Consider the following 25,273-nt stretch of genomic DNA (forward strand, 5'->3'; position numbering starts at 1 on the left):
GCTGTCAGCATAAACCACGAAATTAATCTTTCTACTGGTTTTTTTCTCACCAAAATAATATTCTAATAATATTCTAATAAGAGCCCCCTATTTCTAATTTTGAGAGCGCCCTGGGCGCTTATTATGTCGAATATGGTGTACTATTTAGGCCAGAAGAATTTCTTGTTTTATAAACAAGTCTACTCTAATTGTTCAGAAAGTAAAGAAATTTGCAAAAATAGAAATGCTGCACTACAATATGTTTTTTTAAAAATATGGTTTAGAATATTTCTTTAAGAATTTAACATCAAATGAACCCTGAAAACAATGTGTTTTTGATTTGTGCAACCTCTTGGCCTGTTCATAGAGATGTTTGTAAAAGAAGAAATTAAATTAGTCTGGTCTTTTAATAGGTTGATGTGACCCCCGAACATTGAAAGCCAATGATTTGCTTCTGTTAAATATGGAAACACTGACACCGTTGATGAAGCGTGTACATTATCCATATTGGCATTGATTTCTCTACCACTTGATATCAATTCTGTCTGAGGTTGTACATGCAGACCTAGCCTGTTGTATTATGTCTGCAACTGCCAGTGCCTTGGTTTCCTGAGAGAGCCTTAACACTGTAGATACTGTGACAAACCATGTGATATTGCTGGAGATGGAGGGGAGAAAACAATACATGCAATGTCTTACACTCAACATATTTCATTCACTTTCCAATACTGAGGCATCACGAGGGCTTGTGTTTCTGTCACTGTCTATCACTGGAGGAATAGTGGACTTTTAGGGGGACTTACACGGTTAGGTTTCAACTGGTTACACTATTTTCATGTTCTTTCTTTCAGAACTGGAGATTAAGAATGTATGATATGCTCACTCACTCCAATAATTCTCGTTGCTGCATAATCTGTAGGGTGTGTGTCTGTTTCTCATGTGTCCTGCACAGCACGTAGCAGTAGGAGGCTGTTGATGCATGTTATGTGACAGGTGCCCTGTACATGAGCTCCCTCTCGCCATGTATCCACAGCCTACAGTTTGTATGTTAACATACAGAATATTGTCCATCAGCTGTTCTGATGTGTATGTATGGATAGGTTAACATACAGAATATTGTCCATCAGCTGTTCTGATGTGTATGTATGGATAGGTTAACATACAGAATATTGTCCATCAGCTGTTCTGATGAGTATGTATGGATAGGTTAACATACAGAATATTGTCCATCAGCTGTTCTGATGAGTATGTATGGATAGGTTAACATACAGAATATTGTCCATCAGCTGTTCTGATGAGTATGTATGGATAGGTTAACATACAGAATATTGTCCATCAGCTGTTCTGATGAGTATGTATGGATAGGTTAACATACAGAATATTGTCCATCAGCTGTTCTGATGTGTATGTATGGATAGGTTAACATACAGAATATTGTCCATCAGCTGTTCTGATGAGTATGTATGGATAGGTTAACATAAAGAATATTGTCCATGAGTAATTGATGAGTATGTATGGATAGGTTAACATACAGAATGTTGTCCATCAGCTGTTCTGATGAGTATGTATGGATAGGTTAACATACAGAATATTGTCCATCAGCTGTTCTGATGAGTATGTATGGATAGGTTAACATACAGAATATTGTCCATCAGCTGTTCTGATGAGTATGTATGGATAGGTTAACATACAGAATATTGTCCATCAGCTGTTCTGATGAGTATGTATGGATAGGTTAACATACAGAATATTGTCCATCAGCTGTTGATGAGTATGTATGGATAGGTTAACATACAGAATATTGTCCATCAGCTGTTCTGATGAGTATGTATGGATAGGTTAACATACAGAATATTGTCCATAAACTGTTAGTTATAATAACGTCTGTTAGCTTAAACAGGCTTGCTCTCTCATCACATGGCTGTCACTTGTGCACTTTCTCTCAACAGATCTCCTGTGTATATTTGTCTTAATTCCATATGACGCCTTCCCTTTTCTTCTCAATATCTATAACTAGTCTCATTACACCTGTATCTGTCCTACACTGTATGGTCAGTGGGGCAGTACTATTTTCCTTTGAACTATTTCACTACTTTCAGTATGAGGTCATCACCTGTTGGTGCTGGTAACTATGGTAACATCTAGTCAGTTCCTTTTGAATATCTTCTCAATGGAACACAATTTGCTAAGCTTTACACAAAACTGGTTCAGAGAAATCCATCGTACATATCCCTCCCAAGTCGTCACTCTCGTTATCATGTCCATCCTCTGTCATCAGGGACACCACACGTGCCTTACCGCAAGGCATCCCGCGACTCACAATCATAATGTATGCAGGAGTGGTTGAATGTTGTGTCCTTGTGCCTGTACATTGTGTTGGAGTGGTTCTATGTTTCATTGTGTCAGTGGCTGAATGTTATGACAGGTGCTTGCACGTTGTGTCAAGTGCTTGCACGTTGTGTCAAGTGGCTAATTGGTGTGACAAATGGTTTTACATTGTGTCTGAGGTTGAATGTTGTGTCAGAGTGGTTGAATGGTGTGACAAATGGTTTTACATTGTGTCAGTGAGGTTGAATGTTGGTTGAGTGGTTTAATGGTGTGACAAATTGTTTTACATTGTGTCTGAGGTTGAACATTGTGTCGAGTGGTTGAATGTTGTGACAAATGGTTTTACATTGTGTCAGTGGTTGAATGTTATGACAGGTGCTTGCACGTTGTGTCAAGTGGCTAATTGGTGTGACAAATGGTTTTACATTGTGTCAGTGAGGTTGAATGTTGTGTCGAGTGGTTGAATGTTGTGACAAATGGTTTTACATTGTGTCAGTGAGGTTGAATGTTGGTCGAGTGGTTTAATGGTGTGACAAATGGTTTTACATTGTGTCAGTGAGGTTGAATGTTGTGTCGAGTGGTTGTAAGTTGTGTTAAAGTGCTTGTACATTGTGTCGGGGTGGTTGAACCTTGCGCCCGAGTGGTTGAACTTTCACTCAGAGTGATTGTGTGTTGTGACAGGTGCTTGCACATTCTGTCGGACTTCTTCACTTTGTTTACATGTTGTGTTGGAGCAAAATGTGCCAGCTGCTTGACCAAGCAAGCATCTTTCCTGATATTTGTGTTCACAGCTGCAGTTGTCTGACTGGGGTTGTGTGGTGTGACTGATACGACAAAAAAGCTGCACTGAGTCAGATTGTCCGACCCCTGACGGAAGTGTTAGATACCATCGTCATAAAGGAGACCTATAAAGTTTCATTCCATCTTGTTGATGGCATGATGTCATGACGTCATGTTAATGTGATGTCATGATGTCAATGTTGATGTGGTGTCATGTTGATATGATTTCATGACTTCTTATGCAATCTCAACATGAAATATTCTAATCATTGTGGGTCTTGTGGGTCCTTGTTCAGCCTTTTCTATCTCATCCCATGGACACCCTTTACTCTCCTACACGTCAGTTATATTCTAGGTTAGGATGGTCCTGTTTATACAAATGTGAACCATTATTCATTTAGGTTCTGGGTGATATGCCATAATGAGAACTATCTGGAGGAAGTTTGCCTGAGATCTGACCACCTACACAGATGTTGAGTCCAACCATGGATCTCGTTCTTGCATATTCTGTATTGCAAACTGTATATGCAGTGTAACAAAAACTTATGAAACAGTGATGCTGGTTTGTGCCAAAAAACGGATTAGGATTGCCAAGTCACAACATCAGACATGTACTTAAGAATGAACTTAATAACCAGAGACATTATCGACTTCAAACTGGTACAAGAACGTCACATGACATTATACAATTAACAAATATATTTGACCTTGACCTTCCTTGTCTTTCATCAGATAAAGATTAATTTTAATAACAAGACTATATTATGTGTAAGCATCACATGTTTATGTAATATATCATCTTGCTACAACTGGAACAGCATTCTTTGACCAGGCTGTGTTATATATGTGACCTTGACCTTGACCTTCCTGGTCTATTGGGAAGGTAAATAAGAAAACTCTGTTTAAAAAGCTCTGCAATTGTTATAACATTTTTACCAGCATTCTTTGACCAGACTGTGTGATATTGTTAGGTATCAAACAATATATCAGGTTGTGAAAAATCTACTTATTTGCTGTATGATTTAGGACGGGATGCACTGAGGTTCACAACAATAGATATATAGTTAAGGAACTTTAATGAAAATGTTCAAAGGACTGACAATTAGCAATATGTCTTTCAGGAATCTTACAATGCCATTAAGAAGAGAGTAATGGCTAAAGCTGTTGTTTCATGCTTCATGAATTTCCGAATAATTCTCGATGAACATACATGTATTTGCCATGTCCTTTAAGTGAATTAAAATTCATTTTCTGATTGATCTAATGTTTGAGGTTAGGTTGAATCATTCGTTTCTATGGCAACACAGCCCTAGTATATAGTAGTGTCCTTATTGCATATTTAACACGGTTGCAATACAATCAACTGTGTGTTACACCTCGATCCCCACTGTTAACTGGATTCACGGTTTCCCATTGGCAAAACTCAATTGTTATGTGCATAATTGTTAACCTATTTCATCCTTTGAAATATTTCTGTAGATAGTGACCACATGTGATGTATCTGTTTCATGTTTATCTCCTTCCTACCTACAATTACAGGTGACAATATTTGTTTTCCCGTTTCTTCAATCATTAAAATCAGATATTTTACTCCAATTCGATACCACTCCATCCGAGTAAAATGTTTGATTTTAATAACATTACTCATTTCTTTGGACCAGTGATGTACATTCAGTCATTATTTATGATATCTGGCTGCAAAATTGGCTTTCAGGCAGCACCATTTTAAAGCAAAAATTCAATGCTGCCATGGGAAGATATACGACCGACTGTTATTTGTCTGTGGTTTTAGTAATATGGTGTTGCCTGAAAAACATTATTCCTAGCCTATTCCTTGTTGCCTTTGTTTTTTGCTTGTATATATATCTCACAAGTGAATGAGCAAGTTAGGGAATATTGCTCCTGGCTGCTACAGCAAGTGGCTAGCTATTTGCACCCTATATTTCAATCTCGGCAAGAGTGATCGACATCACATCCCTGTTATGGGCTAATGTATGTTGCTAGCTCAATCAGATTTGAATCAAAGTAGGATGCCAATTTGACACATATATAGTGGGGCGTCTCATCATATGCCCAGTTCATTTACGACTAAGTCAAATTTGCTGCTACATGCATGGCCTCATCCCAGATGCTCAGAAATGAGTTCGTTTTCAATTGATCTGGGTACTGGGTTTGTCTAATGCTCTTTTCAAGATGTCCGTCACTTGACAAGAAATGTTTCTTTGTAATGTCAAGTTTCTGATAGATATTATCTCTCTCGTTTACCGTTAAGCATTTACTCAAGCATGGCCACGATTGCTGTCATACTCAAGTCTGGCTTTCTGTACATTTCACAAATATGCACAATTCAGTATTCTCTTCCCAATGTTGACATTGTTCTCGTTTTAGTCTGATGTTGTCTTCCACAATTTAACGATATGAACAATCATTGTAAGAGGTATTTTGTTAAATAAATTATTTTGCACACAGTATCAGTAATACAAGATCTTTCTTGAGCTAGCTTGGTGCCCATGCGGTTCCGATTAGTGAAGTGTTATTATCATGTTGTTGAAATCATTATGAGTGTGTCGACAGTGTCGTTAATGTTGCATTGTACAAATGTACATATATATATTAAAATATTGTTGTCTAGCATACTTGAAAATGTCACAAAATCAGCTCACTTAATTGTTGAGGAATGAAAAATACCATTGTAGAATGATTTTTGGAATAAAACATTTAAAAATTCAGAATCATATCTTTGTATTTTATCATTCACATCATACAAAGTTCAATAAAGACAAATCTTGTAGGTTATGTGACGGAGTTGCATCTCTTGGTCATGCCAGGATCTGCTGCTGGTCTTGGGGACAAGAATCACCTTAGGTATGATTATTAGTTTGTAGCCATGGCTGGCCCAGTGTCTTTAGGGGCTGTGATTTGTTGTAAAGAGGAGCAATGGCAGCATTAGACCAACTTGGGACAGAAGCACAACTTGCTTACAGTTTGTGGCCATGGCTGGCTCAGTGTCTTTTGGGGCTGCAACTTGCTCTACAGAATAGCAATGGCAGCATTAAGCCAGCATGTCGGGACAGAAGCCCAACTTGCTAACCGGTGTAACGCGTGACTATATTCAGCAGTGACTAATCAGTTCATGCAGTGTTACATCAACTTCTGTCCTTTCAATCTGGACTCGCCAGTATCATCCAAGTCCTTGATAGATGATTGGACTTTTCAATGTGGACACTCCGTTATCATCCAAGTCCTTGATAGATGATCAGACTTTCAATCTGGACACTCCAGTATCATCCAAGTTCTTGATAGATGATCGGACTTTTCAATCTGGACACTCCGTTATAATCCAACTTCTTGATAGATGATATTGGAGTGTCCAGATTGAAAAGTCTGATCATCCAAGTTCTTGATAGATGATCGGACTTTTCAATCTGGAAACTATTCTCATCCAAATTCTTGATATTTATACAGTTGCAATAAGACAGTTGGTACTCATCAACAAATAATTTTATTTACAAATCACAGACACTCAGTTGATGTCATTTTCTCATTTATAAAATTACATTACATTAATTACATGACTGGGATAATACATCGTATAATCTGTGACATATTTGTATAATCTGTGACATATTTGTACATTATCAACAATATTCTACAACCAGATCAACAAGAAGCCAGTGTACTCATCTTGTCAACATTGTACGTCCACAGCCTTTAGTCAACTAAAACTTGTACAAATGGAATAACAAGTATTTTCTTTTCATGAATCCATTATCCTGGGTATAGGCTGTTTCATAAATCAACACTTGCAGAATACAAACATCCTTACCATCTTGCTGTGTGACACACACAGTGTACTATGGGTCTACAGACTGTCAAGACAAAGCCATGCTCGAACTTGATAAGTTCACAGGCTTCCTTTGTTGGGATTTCATGGAGGACAAAGGTAATACTTAGTTGTGGAATTATAGTTACATACACAGCAGAAACTTCCACAGACAATAGGCCATCTATTTCACAGACAAATCACATGATTGCATACTTTGGCCATCAGTATAAATACTATTATGTCTAATGTTGCACACTTAGTGCCATGTCTTGTGAACAATGTCTTTTTCATGAGAGTACCTAAATTGGATTAAAGGTAGGATCAATATACAAAGTTAACAATATGACGAAGCCAATGGGATTAACGGGAGATGTACCATGTACGAGAATTCAAGAATTAATCAACTAGGGACTTAAAGCTCTGTCTATCAGTTGTCAGTTTACATTTCTGTGTTGATAGATTTAAGTGCTGCAGTCTTCCCCTTTCACCAGGCGACTCTTGAACTTCCAGATATCCTGCAAAAAAACCATTCAGCAATACTGGAGATGATAGTGACCTGGTACCTAGTCCAAGGGACAGAACTCTTGTCCAAACTAAACATTAATTCACACCATCTGCCCTTATTACACAAAGGTGGTAGTCAATTCAAGCTTCACCCATAATACCAATTACCTGAGTTTGATTCGCAACAATGTACCCTGCTGTGACATTCCAGAAAATTGCTAAAAGCACCAAAAAATCCTAACCACCCTTAAACTAACTTTGACGTTACTAGTTCTTTTTATGAAAAAAGACAAATATACTGCATACATATATTAGTGCAAAGTTATTTTCAAGGTTAACACTCAACACAAAACAATGGACATGGAGAACCAATTACTTCTTATCATGACAAACTGCTTAATATATTTCAAAGAAGACATTCAAGTCAACTGTGACCTTCAAATATTATATTGAGACTTCTGTACAGAGTACAGACTTAAAACTATTTAATCCTACAACAAAGTGAGATTTCATTAACCTGGGGCGGGCATCAAAGACCTAGTCGTCTCAGCAGCTGCGTTTCACTGTTCAGAACGGCATCCCTTATTGTGCCAGGAATCCTTGATTGTAGGTTCGAAATGATTCTAATTTCATCTGCACCAAACCAATGCTCGTGGGTTTCACCAGAGTGGTAAACATCTAAGACCTATATTACATCAGGCTTTCTTCCCAAATCAAGCTGACACGTTGTGATATAACTGAAAGGCTGTTCACAGTGGTGTGAAACCCAACTCTGTCACCAGCTCTTAAACTCGTACTACATAGAGAATTTCACCCGAGTGACTTTTGATATCAAATATATCAACACGAGTTGATAAATGTGGAAAAATTCTGAGGCTTGCCGAGGATTTTTGCCACTTTTATCAACGAGTGTTGATATATTTGACATCAAAAGACACGAGGGTGAAATTTTATTCATCATCCAACATCATTCTTCCAACTTTTTCAATTTGTAGACAGTAATTAGCAGTGTTTTCAGTGTAAAAAGTACTGCTAACACTTCAGTAGCAGAGCCATTAGTGATGTCATTTGATTGTGACGTCATGGTAACCAGTGATGTCACGATGGTCTGCAAAGTATTGTGATGTAATTTCATTGCAGCGATATCTACAGTGTAGATATCGCTTGATCTAATCCAAGCGATATCTCCTGTGGGAGCCAGTTTTGGATGATAAATTATCTTCCTAAATTGTCCCATCACAATCAATACCAGCACCATACATACTGGTCCTAGGCTCGACTGACTCAAACTACAAATAACTGGACTCATGAAGACCCCGGGTCAGAATATGTCTTCAGCAATCCATGTTTGCGGCAAGAGGCGAATATGATCGTTGTAAGAGGCGACTAATGAGATCGGGTGGTCAGGCTCACTGACTTGGTTGATGCATGTCATCATATCCCAATTGTGTGGATCAATGCTCAAGATACCAATCACTGGATTGTCTGGTCCAGACTTGATTATTTACAGACCGCCGTCATATAGCTGGAATATTGCTCTGAGTGCGGCATTAAACGAATAAACAAACAAACAACTGAACATATATATCCATGACTTCAAGGTAATCTATATTCCTAGCCTCCCCTACATCAGCAAACATCATGGCACGACCGCATGCTATTGCATCATGACAAAAGAGAACATATTGCACCAAGGTACGTTGCATTCATTGTTCCTAAAACACTTACAGCAAATTTGATCTGGTCCCGATCCAGGCCTGTTTTCTTCTGAGCCAGGTCCAGCACCTCGTCTGCAATGGTGGACTGGACATGTCCCTTGTCTATGTCAATGTACTCCATGTTGCCTGAGGCGTAGTGGCAAGAGATGGACTGAAAGGAGAAGCACAGAGTCTGTCAGGTCATCATGGAGGCTCTCACATAGTCAGTACATCCTGGAGTCCGAGTTCACTCTAGAGTTGTTCATCGAAGTGTCTGTCATAGAGTCAATCATAGAAACTGTCAGTGTTCATCCTACAGTCATCACCAAGTCTGTGTTCATCTGTAAGTGTTCATCCTAGAGTCTGTCTGTCTGTCTGTCTGTTGATAACTTCGGCTGTTGTGTCTATCAGCATATTTACGACTTGGGCTGTTGTGTCTATCAGTGTGTTTATAACCAGGGCTGTTGTGTCTATCAGTGTGTTTATAACTAGGGCTGTTGTGTCTATCTGTGTGTTTATAACTAGGGCTGTTGTGTCTATCTGTGTGTTTATAACTAGGGCTGTTGTGTCTATCTGTGTGTTTATAACTAGGGCTGTTGTGTCTATCAGTGTGTTTATAACTAGGGCTGTTGTGTCTATCTGTGTGTTTATAACTAGGGCTGTTGTGTCTATCAGTGTGTTTATAACCAGGGCTGTTGTGTCTATCAGTGTGTTTATAACTAGGGCTGTTGTGTCTATCTGTGTGTTTATAACTAGGACTGTTGTGTCTATCAGTGTGTTTATAACTAGGGCTGTTGTGTCTATCTGTGTGTTAATAACTAGGGCTGTTGTGTCTATCAGCGTGTTTATTACTAGGGCTGTTGTGTCTATCTGTGTGTTTATAACTAGGGCTGTTGTGTCTATCTGTGTGTTTATAACTAGGGCTGTTGTGTCAATCCTGTACCTTCCGGAAGCCCTTCGTCTTGTTGGTGCCGGAGCCATGAATGAGGATGGGGTGGAAGAAGACTGTGTCCCCTGCCTCCATCTCCAGGTGTACCCGGGGATAGCTGGGGTCGTAGTTCTTGATCCCGTGGTACATCTTGTTCACACCTCCCTGGAACACACCAAACACAAAACGTAATAGGGCACAGACGTTCACCACTCTGTTGAAACCCACAATATGGGGGAATCCAGTGTTGAGGCAACTTCTCAGTTGCAGGAGCTCAGACTTATGGTTCATCCAAACCCCACATCACACAACAGTAGATCAGCATCTGTGTAAGTGATGAATCGATAACTACAACGAAGCATCTTTCTCTACGTATTGCACCCTGGCTTTCATAAATGATCGATTTTGATTGGTCAATCACAACTTTCTAATAAAAATAATAACCTAACATTGAAATGGTTCCTCTGACAGTCGTAACACAATGGAAGCACATATTTACAAGAAAATACTTCTATCACAATCAGTGTCACCAGGTTATGTAGGTTACAATGATGAGTTATGGTTTCAACTATATACCGTATTTTCCAAAAAACACAGTTGTGTAGAAGGGGTGCGCATTATTCACGCCATGATGAGTTTTGATGTTTTTTTCCCCCCAACGGAAAGACATTACCGTGAGCACGTAACACCCGAAATACCATGTCAACAAATCCATACTGAAGTATGCAAATTAATCATGTAATTACACTGTCTGGCTATAAAAAGTGTTCAGCGAATATCTGGACTTATCTGGACTTATGTTTGTAACTTATTTCATTAATCTTATTCAAAATTCCTTTTATTATTGTTTTAATTAATTTCGATGAAATCGTGTGTGAAGCGATCGGAAGATCGCACAATTCACCGTTATTAACAGCAACCAGTCAGATTACCGCTATTGACACCTTGAAACCAACTTTACTTGGCAGAAAATGGATACATATATCATAAATGCCATACTTGTCATCTCAACACGTAGTTCTTGTGATCACGTGCGGAGACGGTGACTGGTCAAATTGTTCCATGTGAAAAAAAACAACCAGCAATAACGATATGCTGCACCGAAGTGCTCCACTTTGGGCTATTATTATTTTAAATATATTTAGTAAAAGCTGCAACTAAAAAAACAACATATTGGAATATATTATTCCTGATAAAAAAATAGTTTCAGATACAATTTTTCCTGATCCTTGCATCAAAATGATGTAAAGTTATATCATTGGGTAAGTTTTAACTGAATCACCGGTAGATTCCAAGAAAGCTGATTGCTGTTTCCAGCTTAGTTTAAGAGAAAATACACAAGGTTATCTTAATCCCTGCATGTACCGGTAAATCAAGGCTTAGAAGAACAAAAAATACAATTTAAACGGTAACTCAACATGGTGTCTGGTGATTTTTTATCTCAAATTTCAAATTTGTACTGACAAAGTTTATTATCACCCATTTGTTTACCAGAATTCACTGAAGGGGTGCAGTGTAATTTATTTCTGCGCATAATATTCGAAAAAAAGATTATTTCCAAAATACTGAATCTGCTAGAGGGGAGTGCGCATTATACTTGGGTGTGCACCATACTCAAGAAAATACGGTATACAAGCATATGAGGTCAACTATTTTTGTCATGAGCTAAGTTTGGACAACCAAAATTACAAAATAATTGTGATCAATATTTGAAATAACTGTCATGCTTGTAGTCAGAATTGCGACATGAGGTAGCACCAAATTAAAATTTAGTCACATTTTTCAAACTGGAAGCCAAATAAAGGCTTACTCAACAGAACCTGCAGAAGTGCTCAAGAGACACATCACCCACCTCCCACTCAGGGTAGCCATGTTCCAGCAGCTCCCCCTTGTGGCTGCCGGGCAGAACTACAAGGCAGCCATTTTGTCTGTTCACTGTCTCCATGGCTGTCCAGGAACACACGATTCTCTTGGCGGGTCTGAAGGGGAAGTAGTACAAGTCCTGGTGCATGGGGTGCCGCGACGACTTTTTGCCTGGGAAACACAGATTCATGGAGGAGGTGATATAGACACACAGTCATGGAGGAGGTGATATAGACACACAGTCATGGAGGAGGTGATATAGACACACGGTCATGGAGGAGGTGATATAGACACACAGTCATGGAGGAGGTGATATAGACACATGGTCATGGAGGAGGTGATATAGACACACAGTCATGGAGGAGGTGATATAGACACACAGTCATGGAGGAGGTGATATAGACACACAGTCATGGAGGAGGTGATATAGACACACAGTCATGGAGGAGGTGATATAGACACACGGTCATGGAGGAGGTGATATAGACACACAGTCATGGAGGAGGTGATATAGACACATGGTCATGGAGGAGGTGATATAGACACACAGTCATGGAGGAGGTGATATAGACACATGGTCATGGAGGAGGTGATATAGACACACAGTCATGGAGGAGGTGATATAGACACACAGTCATGGAGGAGGTGATATAGACACACAGTCATGGAGGAGGTGATATAGACACATGGTCATGGAGGAGGTGATATAGACACACAGTCATGGAGGAGGTGATATAGACACACAGTCATGGAGGAGGTGATATAGACACACAGTCATGGAGGAGGTGATATAGACACACAGTCATGGAGGAGGTGATATAGACACACGGTCATGGAGGAGGTGATATAGACACACAGTCATGGAGGAGGTGATATAGACACATGGTCATGGAGGAGGTGATATAGACACACAGTCATGGAGGAGGTGATATAGACACACAGTCATGGAGGAGGTGATATAGACACACAGTCATGGAGGAGGTGATATAGACACATGGTCATGGAGGAGGTGATATAGACATACAGTCATGGAGGAGGTGATATAGACACACAGTCATGGAGGAGGTGATATAGACACATGGTCATGGAGGAGGTGATATAGACACATGGTCATGGAGGAGGTGATATAGACACACAGTCATGGAGGAGGTGATATAGACACATGGTCATGGAGGAGGTGATATAGACACACAGTCATGGAGGAGGTGATATAGACACACAGTCATGGAGGAGGTGATATAGACACACGGTCATGGAGGAGGTGATATAGACACACAGTCATGGAGGAGGTGATATAGACACATGGTCATGGTGGAGGTGATATAGACACACAGTCATGGAGGAGGTGATATAGACACACAGTCATGGAGGAGGTGATATAGACACACAGTCATGGAGGAGGTGATATAGACACATGGTCATGGAGGAGGTGATATAGACATACAGTCATGGAGGAGGTGATATAGACACACAGTCATGGAGGAGGTGATATAGACACATGGTCATGGAGGAGGTGATATAGACACATGGTCATGGAGGAGGTGATATAGACACACAGTCATGGAGGAGGTGATATAGACACATGGTCATGGAGGAGGTGATATAGACACACGGTCATGGAGGAGGTGATATAGACACACAGTCATGCAGGAGGTGATATAGACACACAGTCATGGAGGAGGTGATATAGACACATGGTCATGCAGGAACTCTCCACTTAATTTTCAACAACTGAAAGTGAGGACAGGATGCCTTGAATATAAAAGTTGATCTGTTCATTGACATTTATGGAAATATTCGAAGGAGTAGTTAATTCAAACCTCATTACTTATTTCCTTGTAATAATTCTCCAAACTACTTCATGAAAAAACTGACATGATATATCTAAAGATGATAAATTCATTCACTAAAGACTCTCTTCATATTTGACCACACATATTGTGCTGGCACAAGGTAAACGCTGGTCAGGCCTGACGAAGGACTACCTGGGTCTGGTGGCTTGTTAATCAGCATCGTGTGCATGGCCATGACATTCCCGCCGGTGAAACACTCCACGTAGTCCACGACCTACACCAAGAAACACACTAGGTCAAACCTCATACAACATACACAATGTGTTACTGAAGTTACTGGGATCTCTTAGCCACTGGGATATCAAGCATGGGGTACTGGGAACCTATTCTACCCTGAATACCCATAACTGGAAAATTTTCTACCCTGAATAGAAATAGGAATACTGGAAGCCGTTTCCACCCTGAATAGTAATAGGAGTACTGGAAGCCGTTTCCACCCTGAATAGCAATAGGAGTACTGGAAGCCGTTTCCACCCTCTATAGCAATAGGAGTACTGGAAGCCGTTTCCACCCTCTATAGCAATAGGAGTACTGGAAGCCGTTTCCACCCTCTATAGCAATAGGAGTACTGGAAGCCGTTTCCACCCTCAATAGCAATAGGAGTACTGGAAGCCGTTTCCACCCTCAATAGCAATAGGAGTACTGGAAGCCGTTTCCACCCTCAATAGCAATAGGAGTACTGGAAGCTGTTTGCACCCTGAATAGCAATAGGAGTACTGGAAGCCGTTTCCATCCTCTATAGCAATAGGAGTACTGGAAGCTGTTTCCACCCTGAATAACAATAGGAGTACTGGAAGCCGTTTCCACCCTCTATAGCAATAGGAGTACTGGAAGCCGTTTCCAACCCCAAAAGCAATAGGAGTACTGGAAGCCGTTTCCACCCTCTATAGCAATAGGAGTACTGGAAGCCGTTTCCACCCTCTATAGCAATAGGAGTACTGGAAGCCGTTTCCACCCTCTATAGCAATAGGAGTACTGGAAGCCGTTTCCACCCTCAATAGCAATAGGAGTACTGGAAGCCGTTTCCACCCTCTATAGCAATAGGAGTACTGGAAGCCGTTTCCACCCTCAATAGCAATAGGAGTACTGGAAGCCGTTTCCACCCTCAATAGCAATAGGAGTACTAGGACAGAAACTCCACCAACTATTGAGAACCCAACTTTACCTGGAATCCCTTTGACTCATACTTCTACTCCGTATGCCATGCTACAGATGCATGCACCATACAACAGTCCGTGAACAGAATAAAACAGCCCTAGGCAAATCTCTGTTTTACAGGTAATAATAATGATGGTGCTAAAAGTCAGATGTCTCACTTGAGGCAGGCAGCAGTAGTCGAAGAGGACATCATCGTACATAAAATCCTGTATCTTTGTGATGGCCTTTTCTCCAGGCACAAACTCAGACTTCGCGATGCTGACATCTCTCATGATTATAAGGCGTGGAACCTGCACCTCCTTCTTGCAAATCTTCGCAAATCTCTCCCTACAGGTAGACGGCAGAGTGAGTGAGTGAGTGAGGGCTGTGAGTGATGCAGACTCAACATGATGAAAAGGTGAGTGAGTGAGTTGGGTTTAACACCACTTTTAACAGTATTCCAGTTATATCACGGCGTGTCAGCTTAATGTGGGAGGAAAGCCCGAAGTGATGCAGGTCTCAGACGTTTACCACTTCGGTGAAACCCACGAGCACAGAAACCTAGAAACATAATTGGGGAGAACCGGGATTCGAACCCACAATCATAGGTTTCTGGCGTGCCCAAGGACGCAACTCTGCACAGCGAATCACGGCGCCTTAGCCGACTGGGCCACCCAGGCCCCCTGATGAAAAGGATGCCAATGATCAGATAATAATGCAGACACCAAAACACGTGGACAATGTTTTATATCACAACAGACATGATCTAATAGCCTAGTTTTCACACTCAATAATTATTGGCACTGTAGTAAAGAGTGAGTGAAGGCATGAGTGAGTGACCAAGTGAGTGAGTGAGTGAATCAGATCTGAACAGTGGAATGTTGGATGTTCTGTGGACGAGGGCGACAACATATTGGGCGGTTGTGCTTGTGGTGTCACATGTAGCTCACCTATATCTGTCCAAGTCCTTCTGTGCCACCAGCTTCTTGATGACCAGGTATCCATTCTCCTCGTAGAACTGTCGCTGTTCTGGTGTGAGACGGGGGTTGCTGTACGTCAGCTCAAGCCCCCCGCCCCCCACAGTCTGAAGCTGGGACACAGGCTCAAACTGCTGCACAAGTCAAGGACAATACATTCAACATGACCAATGTTACGTCTCAGTCAGCAGTATTCCAGCAATACCTGGACTACAGAGGCATCATGATCCTACCATCGGAGTGTGATGACACCTTGGGGTGAAACAATACAGCAAGATCGTGATACCATACGTATCACGATACAAAGGGCATGATATGATACGTATCGCGATATGCATATCATGTCAAATTGTGTATAAACGTCTGGACTATAAATATTTCAGAGCAGGTTAAAAAAGAAAAGCTAGCTGTAGACGCTTGTTTGTTGTGGCTATTTTTAGAAGTGAACTTAATTACAACACATTTTGCGATTTTGACTGACAAGAACACCAGGGTATCGTGTATAATATAGGCGCGTGAAAACTCAGGATGCAATGATGTATCGTGTCACCTCTAATGACACCCACGGTAAGTCACCAAGTCTGACCAACTGATTCGAGTTTAGTTGCCAACAAGCAATAGGAAGAAGGGGAGATGAGAAGGAGAGAACTTATTCACACCTGGGTCCCCACTGGGGAGGGGGATGCAGAAAGGGAAGAGTTCGGAAACATCACCAGGTTGAAATAATTATAGAATCTAATGATAACAAACTGTAAATTCAATGTCCAATATGGAACATATAATAATGATAACAAACTGTAAATTCAATGTCCAATATGGAACATATAATATAGATAAACTGTCAATTCAATGTCCAATATGGAACATATAATAATGATAACAAACTGTAAATTCAATGTCCAATATGGAACATATAATATAGATAAACTGTAAATTCAATGTCCAATATAGAACATATAATAATGATAACAAACTGTAAATTCAATGTCCAATATGGAACATATAATATAGATAAACTGTCAATTCAATGTCCAATATGGAACATATAATAATGATAACAAACTGTAAATTCAATGTCCAATATGGAACATATAATATAGATAAACTGTCAATTCAATGTCCAATATAGAACATATGATAATGATAACAAACTGTAAATTCAATGTCCAATATGGAACATATAATATAGATAAACTGTAAATTCAATGTCCAATATAGAACATATGATAATGATAACAAACTGTAAATTCAATGTCCAATATGGAACATATAATATAGATAAACTGTCAATTCAATGTCCAATATGGAACATATAATAATGATAACAAACTGTAAATTCAATGTCCAATATGGAACATATAATATAGATAAACTGTCAATTCAATGTCCAACATGGAACGTATAATAATGATAACAAACTGTAAATTCAATGTCCAATATGGAACGTATGATAATAACAAACTGTAAATTCAATGTCCAATATGGAACGTATGATAATAACAAACTGTAAATTCAATGTCCAAAATGGAACGTATGATAATGATAACAAACTGTAAATTCAATGTCCAATATTCCATCCTATATTTATAACACCTAGGGTAAGCAGTTTATACCTATAATATATATAGTTCAATATTTGCAACTTTCTTTTCATTCAAAACCATTACCAGGAATATACTGCTTTGAAAAAATGTTCATCAAACTGTCATAACAAATATAGATTGCATACGTTTTGAATAGGACAAAAAGTATGTTGTTGCACAGCAAACTAAATTAATTCATAAATAATAGCAATGAAAGGAAATACAACTTATTCATGAAATTGGTCATAAATCAGTTCTTTAAACAAAGTTACATAGGTTATCTATTTCGGATGTGTTTGAAAATCTAAATGACAGAGTGTAAATGTTCTGCATTCTAGCAACATATGAGTAATATCACCATGATCAATGTGAGCATTGTATTAATACAACCTGGAGTATACTAGTGGTCGATACCACGGGAAACATCTCTATACAATGGCCCCCAATCAGCCAGGTCATACATGTAAAGGGGCGGTCGGGTAGCCTAGTGGTTAAAGCGCTCGCTTGTCACGCCGAAGACCCGGGTGTGATTCTCGACATGAATACTATGTGTGAAGCCCATTTCTGGTGTCCCCCGCCTTGAAAAAGGGGCGGTCGGGTAGCCTAGTGGTTAAAGCACTCGCTTGTCACGCCGAAGACCCGGGTTTGATTCCCAACATGAATACTATGTGTGAAGCCCATTTCTGGTGTCCCCCGCCTTGAAAAAGGGGCGGTCGGGTAGCCTAGTGGTTAAAGCATTCCCTCTTCACGCCGAAGACCCGGGTTTGATTTCCAACATGGGTACAATGGGTGAAGCCCATTTCTGGTGTCCTCCGCCGTGATATTGCTGGAATATTGCTAAAAGCGGCGTAAAACCATACTCACTCACTCATACATGTAAACTAACTACCATAGTAGTAGGGCTAGGACGATACATCAACTGTGCGATCCCATACGATTCACGATACGTTGCTCACGATTCAATACGTATCACGATACTTGCATGTGCTCTTATCTGTGGTTATCCGCCACCATTATCATAGAAAGGATGGCCAAATACCTGGCACACTGATGATTTACAGTTGGCAGTGTCAAGTATGGCGCAGTGGATGAATGGTTTTCATTACTAATTTTCACTAGTAATTAGCATGATTAGTGTTTGGTGTTATAGTTATTAAGCAAACACTGAAGGTAAAAATCGATATTTTTTACTTGTGTGAGAATGTGATCGATACTTGTTTCGAGAAGTATAAAATCACGATCCACTGATGCATCGTCCCGCTACTACATAGTAGTCTATAAAGACACCAATAGCAAACCAGATCTCAGGTAAGTGAGTGAGTGAGTTTGGTTTTACGCCGCTTTTAGCAATATTCCAGCAATATCACGGCGCGGGACACCAGAAATGGGCTTCACACATTGTACCCATGTCGGGAATCGAACCCAGGTCTTCGGCGTGACCAGCGAACGCTTTAACCACTAGGCTACCCGACCGCCCCCAGATCTCAGGTAAACATGATACATGCAAAGTTTGAAATTATACATGAAAGTCAAGGGGTTCTTGTCATAACCCACACGCTAAATAATGTACAGGTCCCTAGATTCAAATACCACAGAAGAAGACAACTGAAAGTTCCCAGGATCCCCCTTACCTTCAAAGTAGGATTAATATGAAACCTGCTTCAGTGGAAGTATCAGTACACAAAGATTGGTGTATTGCCTGAGGTGAGGTGAAATTGGGTTTAACATCGCGTCCAAGATTATTGCACTTACCGGTATATAGCGACGTGCATGCATGTGTGTTTGTGTGTGGCTGCTTGTACCAGTCCGGACTGATGCCGATTTATAGTGCTAGCCCACTGAGATACCATGCCACAGTTTAACATGAATACCCCACTCAGACACAGTATACTGACTCCGAGCCGACCAGTCCTTGTTTTAGCCCCTTAATACCGAGCGCCAGACAGGGTAACAACAAGTACCATCTTTTAACGTCTTTTGGTATGACGCGGCCGGCGATCGAACCCCGGACCTTCTGCTCTATCCCTAGGCCACGGAGGCAGTCGAGTATTGCCTGAGATCTTGCCATGCAAAATGTATCACAATAGGGACTGAAGATGCCACTAGTACCATCACGATACAATTCAAATATAGTCAACTCTATATATGGTTACAGTGAACTCAAAGGAACCATTAATTTAAGTTCTTTATAACCACTTGTTCATTATGAGCAAATATACAGCATATTACACAAATGGCCGGGACAAAAAAATAAGTTAGTTATATCCATTAGTTTGTTATATGCGTATTTGTAATAAACGTTTACTGTAGTAAGAAATGATGAAATCACTGATATACAACTCTAAAACCTCTTGCTTTTCAAATTCCACAACTTCTTTTGTGTTGGAGGACATTTCAAACTGAAACTTTGCCTAAACAGAAGACATCCACTATTACCATCATCTCCTCATGTTCCGCCATGAATATAGGTGGCGCTAGGCAACGTCTCCCATTATGGGAGGTAACTCCATCAGTTCCTGTTCTATTCATATTCTATATCATGATCTCACAAACTGATGATTCAAGTATCGTCTGTACCAAAGTGGCGATAAGATCGAGGTATTGGTGAATCGTTACAGTCGTACAGAGTATATGCTAGCTGAAAGGATACAATTGTCCGAGAACCAGTCAAATGGCCAATCACTGTTTGAAGTCGTTCTGCCATTTCAACAGTCCACACATCAGACTTTCAAAACACAACTTTCCTCTGCTATCTACGATCCACCTGCAATACACACATAAACATGCACTTGAATTTTACATATAAGACATCAAGTGACAACTTCAACACAACAAAGAACTGTATCTGTATGTTATAACTGAATAAATATAACCACGGACTTGTATAGGTCCGAGATATAACTTACCATTCAACAAAGGTAATACGAAGCAATGTTATTAACCAGTGACAGAAGCACTGTACGTGGCAAAACAGAGTATTTATCCAGTGACCTTGTACTTTGTACTGATTGGGGTCATGCTGTCTGACACAGATAAACTGAGGCCTGGTTTCACATATACCCACTCTCTGTTCCTATCCCTCCTTATACAAGTCCTAGATCACCTAACCCTCAACGTAACCAGAGTACCTTGGTACATCAGCTGGATGGGCTAAACATTTTTAAGAAAACACAATAAATGGATACAATAGTTTTTCTAAAATCATTTTAAAGTTCTCAGGACAATTTGTGACATTTTTTTTTCATGACCTCATATTTTGTTGTAAATAAAAGAATAATGACCACACATTTTTCCCTGATGTCTATCATGATCTTGTTTGTTTGTTTGTTTGTTTAACGCAGCACTCAGCAATATTCCATCTATATGACAACGGTTTGTAAATAATCGAGTCTAGACCAGACAATCCAGTGATTGACATCAGAAGTATCAATCAATTATGAATGGATGAGTTATTTTGAATTTGTATTTCATGGAAACCGTGAATGTAAAGATTTTATTGAATTTTATAAATCTGTTGATGATTTTGTGAACTCTATTTCATCTGAAGTGATTGATAGAACTGTTGATATAGAAAGTGAGCTAGATGAAGTTATCAGTATTAATGAGTTGTTATCAGCACTAGGCAGTATGAAGCCAGGTAAAGCACCAGGTCTCTCAGGTATATCAGTCGAGTTCTTTCAGAACGCTCCACCGGTTTGTCTGAACATGCTGTTGGATTTATTTAATCTAGTATTGTCTACTGGTATATTCCCCAATCAGTGGTCCTTTGGTATTATTCTTCCAATCTTTAAGAAAGGTAGTTCACGTGAACCCCAAAACTATAGGCCTATAACACTCCTTGACGTAGCTGGTAAGATTTTTGCAAAAATTCTCTGTAACAGGTTGAATAACTGGGCGTTTCAGGAAAGTTGTATCGTTGGAGAACAATCTGGCTTCAGAAAGGGCTTTCAGACCACGGATAACATCTTTGTTGTTGAGACATTGATCAGTAAATATCTTTCCTACAAAAAAGGTCGCCTATACTGTGCTTTCATCGATCTAAAAGGGGCATTTGATTCTGTGTATAGAAATGGTTTATTTTTCAAACTATGGAAGGGTGGTATCAAGGGACGAGTATTTAGAGTTCTTAAAAATATGTATAAATCTGTCAAATCTTGTGTTTCATTAGACTGTGGTCTTACAGATTTCTTTGATTGTATGTCAGGTGTTAGACAGGGATGTCAGCTGTCTCCATTTTTATTCTCATTTTTTATTAATGACATTGTCGAGGAGTTGGAGTGTGATGCTCATGGTGTTACCTTACATACTCTAGAACTGTTCATCTTGTTGTTCGCCGATGATATTATTTTAATGGACGTGTCAGTTGTTGGTCTTCAAAAGCGACTTGATAAACTATCTTTATATTGTGATAAATGGAAACTTACTATAATACTGATAAAAGTAAAGTTGTCATTTTTAGAAATGGCGGAAAACTTAGAAATCAGGAAAAATTTAGGATAGGAAATGATGATGTCACCACAGTATCGAATTATAAGTATCTCGGTGTCCAGTTATCCTCTTCTGGCTCGTGGAGTTTAACTCAGAAGACATTAGCCCAGCAAGCTTGGAAGATGATTCAAATCCTCCAGTCTAGACTAGTTAAATTCTCATATCTGCCACCAGATGTCTGTTTCAAAATTTTTGATGTAAAAGTGTTACCAATTTTGACATATGCATCGGAAGTTTGGAGATTCCATGCATCACCTGACATTGAAAATGTGCACATTAAATTCTGTAAATTGACTTTGGGTTTGAGTAGAAACACACCAAATAGCTTTGTAAAATCTGTCTTGATGAGAAACTCCGTCAAAGTGTCACATTATCTAAAAATTATAAAATTTTGGCTTCGACTATTGATACAAGATAATAATTTGATTTTGAAAAAAACATATAGTTTTCAATATAAAAGGGCAGAGAATGGCAACGCTTGCTGGGCACTCAAGGTTAAATCATTGCTGTTTTCTTACAGATTTGCAGAGGTATGGCTACAACAGGGTGTTGGTAGATCTGACTTATTCTTACATCAGTTTAGGCAAAGGAGCGTAGACATTGAAAATCAAGTGTTGCACAATAATTGTGAATCTTGCTCTAAGCTTGAATTGTTCTCTGCAGTAAGGGATAAATTTTCATATAATAACTGGATTCGATTAATTGATGTAACATTATTTCGAATTAATATCTTGAATTTTCTCGGATCCAATCATCGTCTTATGGTTGAAACAGGCAGTTATCATAATATACCAAGACATGAACGTTTCAGTCCCCTCTGTGTTGTAAGTGCTATCGAAGATGAGTTCCACTTTTGTATGGTGTGTCCGTTCTATCTTGATCTGCGGTCTAATCTCATACCCAATTATTATCACATGTTTCCAAGTCGTGAGAAAATGTTCTTATTATTCAGCTCGACTAATCAAAGTATTTGCAACAATTTAGCAAAGTATGTATTTCTTGCTGGTAAGAAACGTAATTCCATTTTCAAGGGAATACCTGTGTCATATAATTAACTCAAATATTAACAGTTTGAACACTGCATTGTAAATCTTATAATTCAGCGCTCTGTCATATTTGTATGCCATCATGCTCTGCACGTGTATAATGGGCCGGTGGCCTCATTACCTGAATAAAAGCATCTAATCTATGCAATTGGGATCGATGACATGCATCAACCAAGTCAGTGAGCCTGACCACCCGATCCCGTTAATTGCTTCTTACGACAAGCATGGATTGCTGAAGACCTATTCTCTATCAGATAATCACAGGTTCTATTATGATCTATGGAATCTAGTCACTTTCATGTAAAAAAACACTCAGAATTATTTTTTCTTCTTCTTGATGGTGATGCTAGATACTGATCAGATTGTGGTATAAATGGAAAGAAACAGTGAAACAATGACAGCATCAATTCCATCCAGCAACAGTTCAAATATGGAAGTTATCATTTCTTGACGTCAAAACATGAAACATCAACAACTGTTGCAATTTGGCCTTTTTTTTGCTTCTTGTTATTTGTGAAATATTCCGTGTATAAAGTTGACTTTACCAATAAATTTGATTTTTGTAACTATGGGCAAATATGCTCAATTCTGTTTGTGGACAAGTTTGAGTAGATTTCTGTTGTAACGCAACAAGGCGGAATCAAAACAGTAGAAATAGAACTTCCCTGTTGACTAACTGTACCAGTAATTGCCACGTGATCACGCGCAGTGAATAAATGAAATTTTGTATTATCTCTGATATCGCTCTTAATTATTTTATCGATCCAAATATAAGAAATGTTTTTTCCCAAACTGACGTAAACCAATATTCCAAAAATTCCATCCCCACATGCTTACACTATGTACCCTGCAACCTCGGGGTATCGCGGTACTTGTTATGTACGCTAAACGGAACAAAATGCACTCACTAAACGTTATGATTATTCATGTTCTCTGTATAAGATGCCATTTATCTAACTATGCATATACATGTTCATCATTTACATTAGTAGCGCTAAAGGTGCATCATCATATTGTTGGATTTATGTTCACGCGATGAAGTCACGTGACACCATCTGCGTGTCTTTTCTAAAAACATTTTTCATTTTCGGATGGGCTAAATATTTCTCTCTTCAAAGGAAAATGAAGGTAAGACCTCCGTCCGTATTACCCACTTACAGTCCACATGGTTTAGGTCTAGATCTTGTTGTCAATGCTGTGTGTGAAACTGAGACATTATCTGTTCATAGACAGCCAGATTACCATACACACTGATTAAGTCCAAAGTCTCCTGTCAAGGGGAAATTCCTGAACCATAGAATCAGACACTATAGTTTGCCTAGGTAAGAATGTTGCCTATCCGATGGCGCAACATTTCAAAAGCAGCCCCTACACTTCTACATCAGTGGAAGGAATATGTTGCCAGTAAGTAAGTTGACATAGACTGTACGAATACACTGGGAACAACATAAATACACACTGTCTTACCTACGCACAGCAAAGTTGACAAGTACTTTTCAAGGGACATAACTCTAAATCATTACTATAGCTAATGTTTTCTTTCGCCACCCACAGGATTCAGGTTCGATTCCTTTGCTCGTTTCTCACAACTACATTGTTCATTGATTCTGAAAATGTTGATTGTGAATTGTTTGCAGATTGACTTCTTTATAGTTCGTTGGAAGCTTGTGTCTAAACCAATGGATGGCAATTATTACTGAGGGTCTACCATTCACATTGAAGAAAAGTGTCTTTGATACGTCACTATAGCATATGTACCTTAGTGTGACCTCGTCTACATTTTTGCTAGAATTGGGGCGTTCGGACCAAATGTTTCATCCCGTTTAGGAGTTAATTAATTCACTGTGACTTACACCAACGCCACACAGACAACCTAACCCTCCGGTCCCTGTAATATGTGGAGGGTCGTACATACCAAAGAATTAGCAAAGCTGTAAATATAATTAAAATATACTTATCCACTGACTGATTTTGAGAGAAAAAGTCGCATTTTATAAACAGACAATCACCACTTTCATTTGAATAAATGCCACCATATCTGACAGTGTAGATCTAGTGTCTCTGTTTATAGCCATGATATATTGATCACCAAACGAAAGTAAACCCAACCTTTTGGGACTGACTGGTTAAACGTGATTACAATTACACACCAATTTGCACAATCGCGGACTTTCTCTTGTTTGTAAACTGACGTGCTTATTCTGAAATCATAGCAGTCAGGCCTAGTGGAAGCCTAAATTTGATTTAGAAAATGTTTTACAATGGCATTCTATACGAAGACCGG

At 39.3% G+C, this 25,273-nt stretch overlaps 1 protein-coding gene and 1 long non-coding RNA gene across 3 annotated transcripts; one reads left to right on the top strand and one right to left on the bottom strand.

Annotated features, from left to right (window-relative positions):
• Positions 1-13: 13 nt before the first annotated feature.
• Positions 14-5,819, top strand: LOC125381013. Its single transcript, XR_007221597.1, has 2 exons — positions 14-1,026; positions 1,080-5,819. It is a non-coding gene; the product is annotated as an uncharacterized LOC125381013 (long non-coding RNA).
• Positions 5,820-6,570: 751 nt separating this feature from the next.
• Positions 6,571-24,567, bottom strand: LOC124121599 (phytanoyl-CoA dioxygenase, peroxisomal-like). Of its 2 annotated transcripts, none has more exons than XM_048396959.1 (9): positions 24,457-24,567; positions 20,106-20,219; positions 15,846-16,006; positions 15,075-15,243; positions 13,891-13,972; positions 11,895-12,076; positions 10,058-10,207; positions 9,146-9,286; positions 6,571-7,428 (listed from the first exon to the last, which is right to left on the bottom strand). In XM_048396959.1, exons 2-9 carry the CDS (start codon positions 20,157-20,159, stop codon positions 7,375-7,377), a joined length of 993 nt encoding a protein of 330 aa, XP_048252916.1. In that variant the 5' UTR covers positions 20,160-20,219; positions 24,457-24,567; the 3' UTR covers positions 6,571-7,374. The 2 variants fall into 2 exon arrangements, with proteins under 2 accessions (XP_048252916.1, XP_048252915.1); XM_048396958.1 differs by lacking the exon at positions 24,457-24,567 and adding an exon at positions 20,362-20,508.
• Positions 24,568-25,273: the final 706 nt, after the last annotated feature.

Source organism: Haliotis rufescens, unplaced genomic scaffold (assembly GCF_023055435.1).
Source record: "Haliotis rufescens isolate VD_foot unplaced genomic scaffold, xgHalRufe1.0.p SCAF_16, whole genome shotgun sequence".
In the NCBI taxonomy this organism is placed as follows: domain Eukaryota; kingdom Metazoa; phylum Mollusca; class Gastropoda; order Lepetellida; family Haliotidae; genus Haliotis; species Haliotis rufescens.

Bases quoted from the DNA above. Each gene is read 5' to 3' on its own strand.
- LOC124121599 (XM_048396959.1), bottom strand. From the start codon at position 20,159: ATGGCAGAACGACTTCAAACAGTGATTGGCCATTTGACTGGTTCTCGG. The intron at 12,077-13,890 runs GTAGTCCTTCGT...TGTGTTTCCCAG, and splicing joins TAACAAGCCACCAGACCCAG to GCAAAAAGTCGTCGCGGCAC. The intron at 10,208-11,894 runs GTGGGTGATGTG...GGTGTGTTCCAG, and splicing joins ATGGCTACCCTGAGTGGGAG to GGAGGTGTGAACAAGATGTA.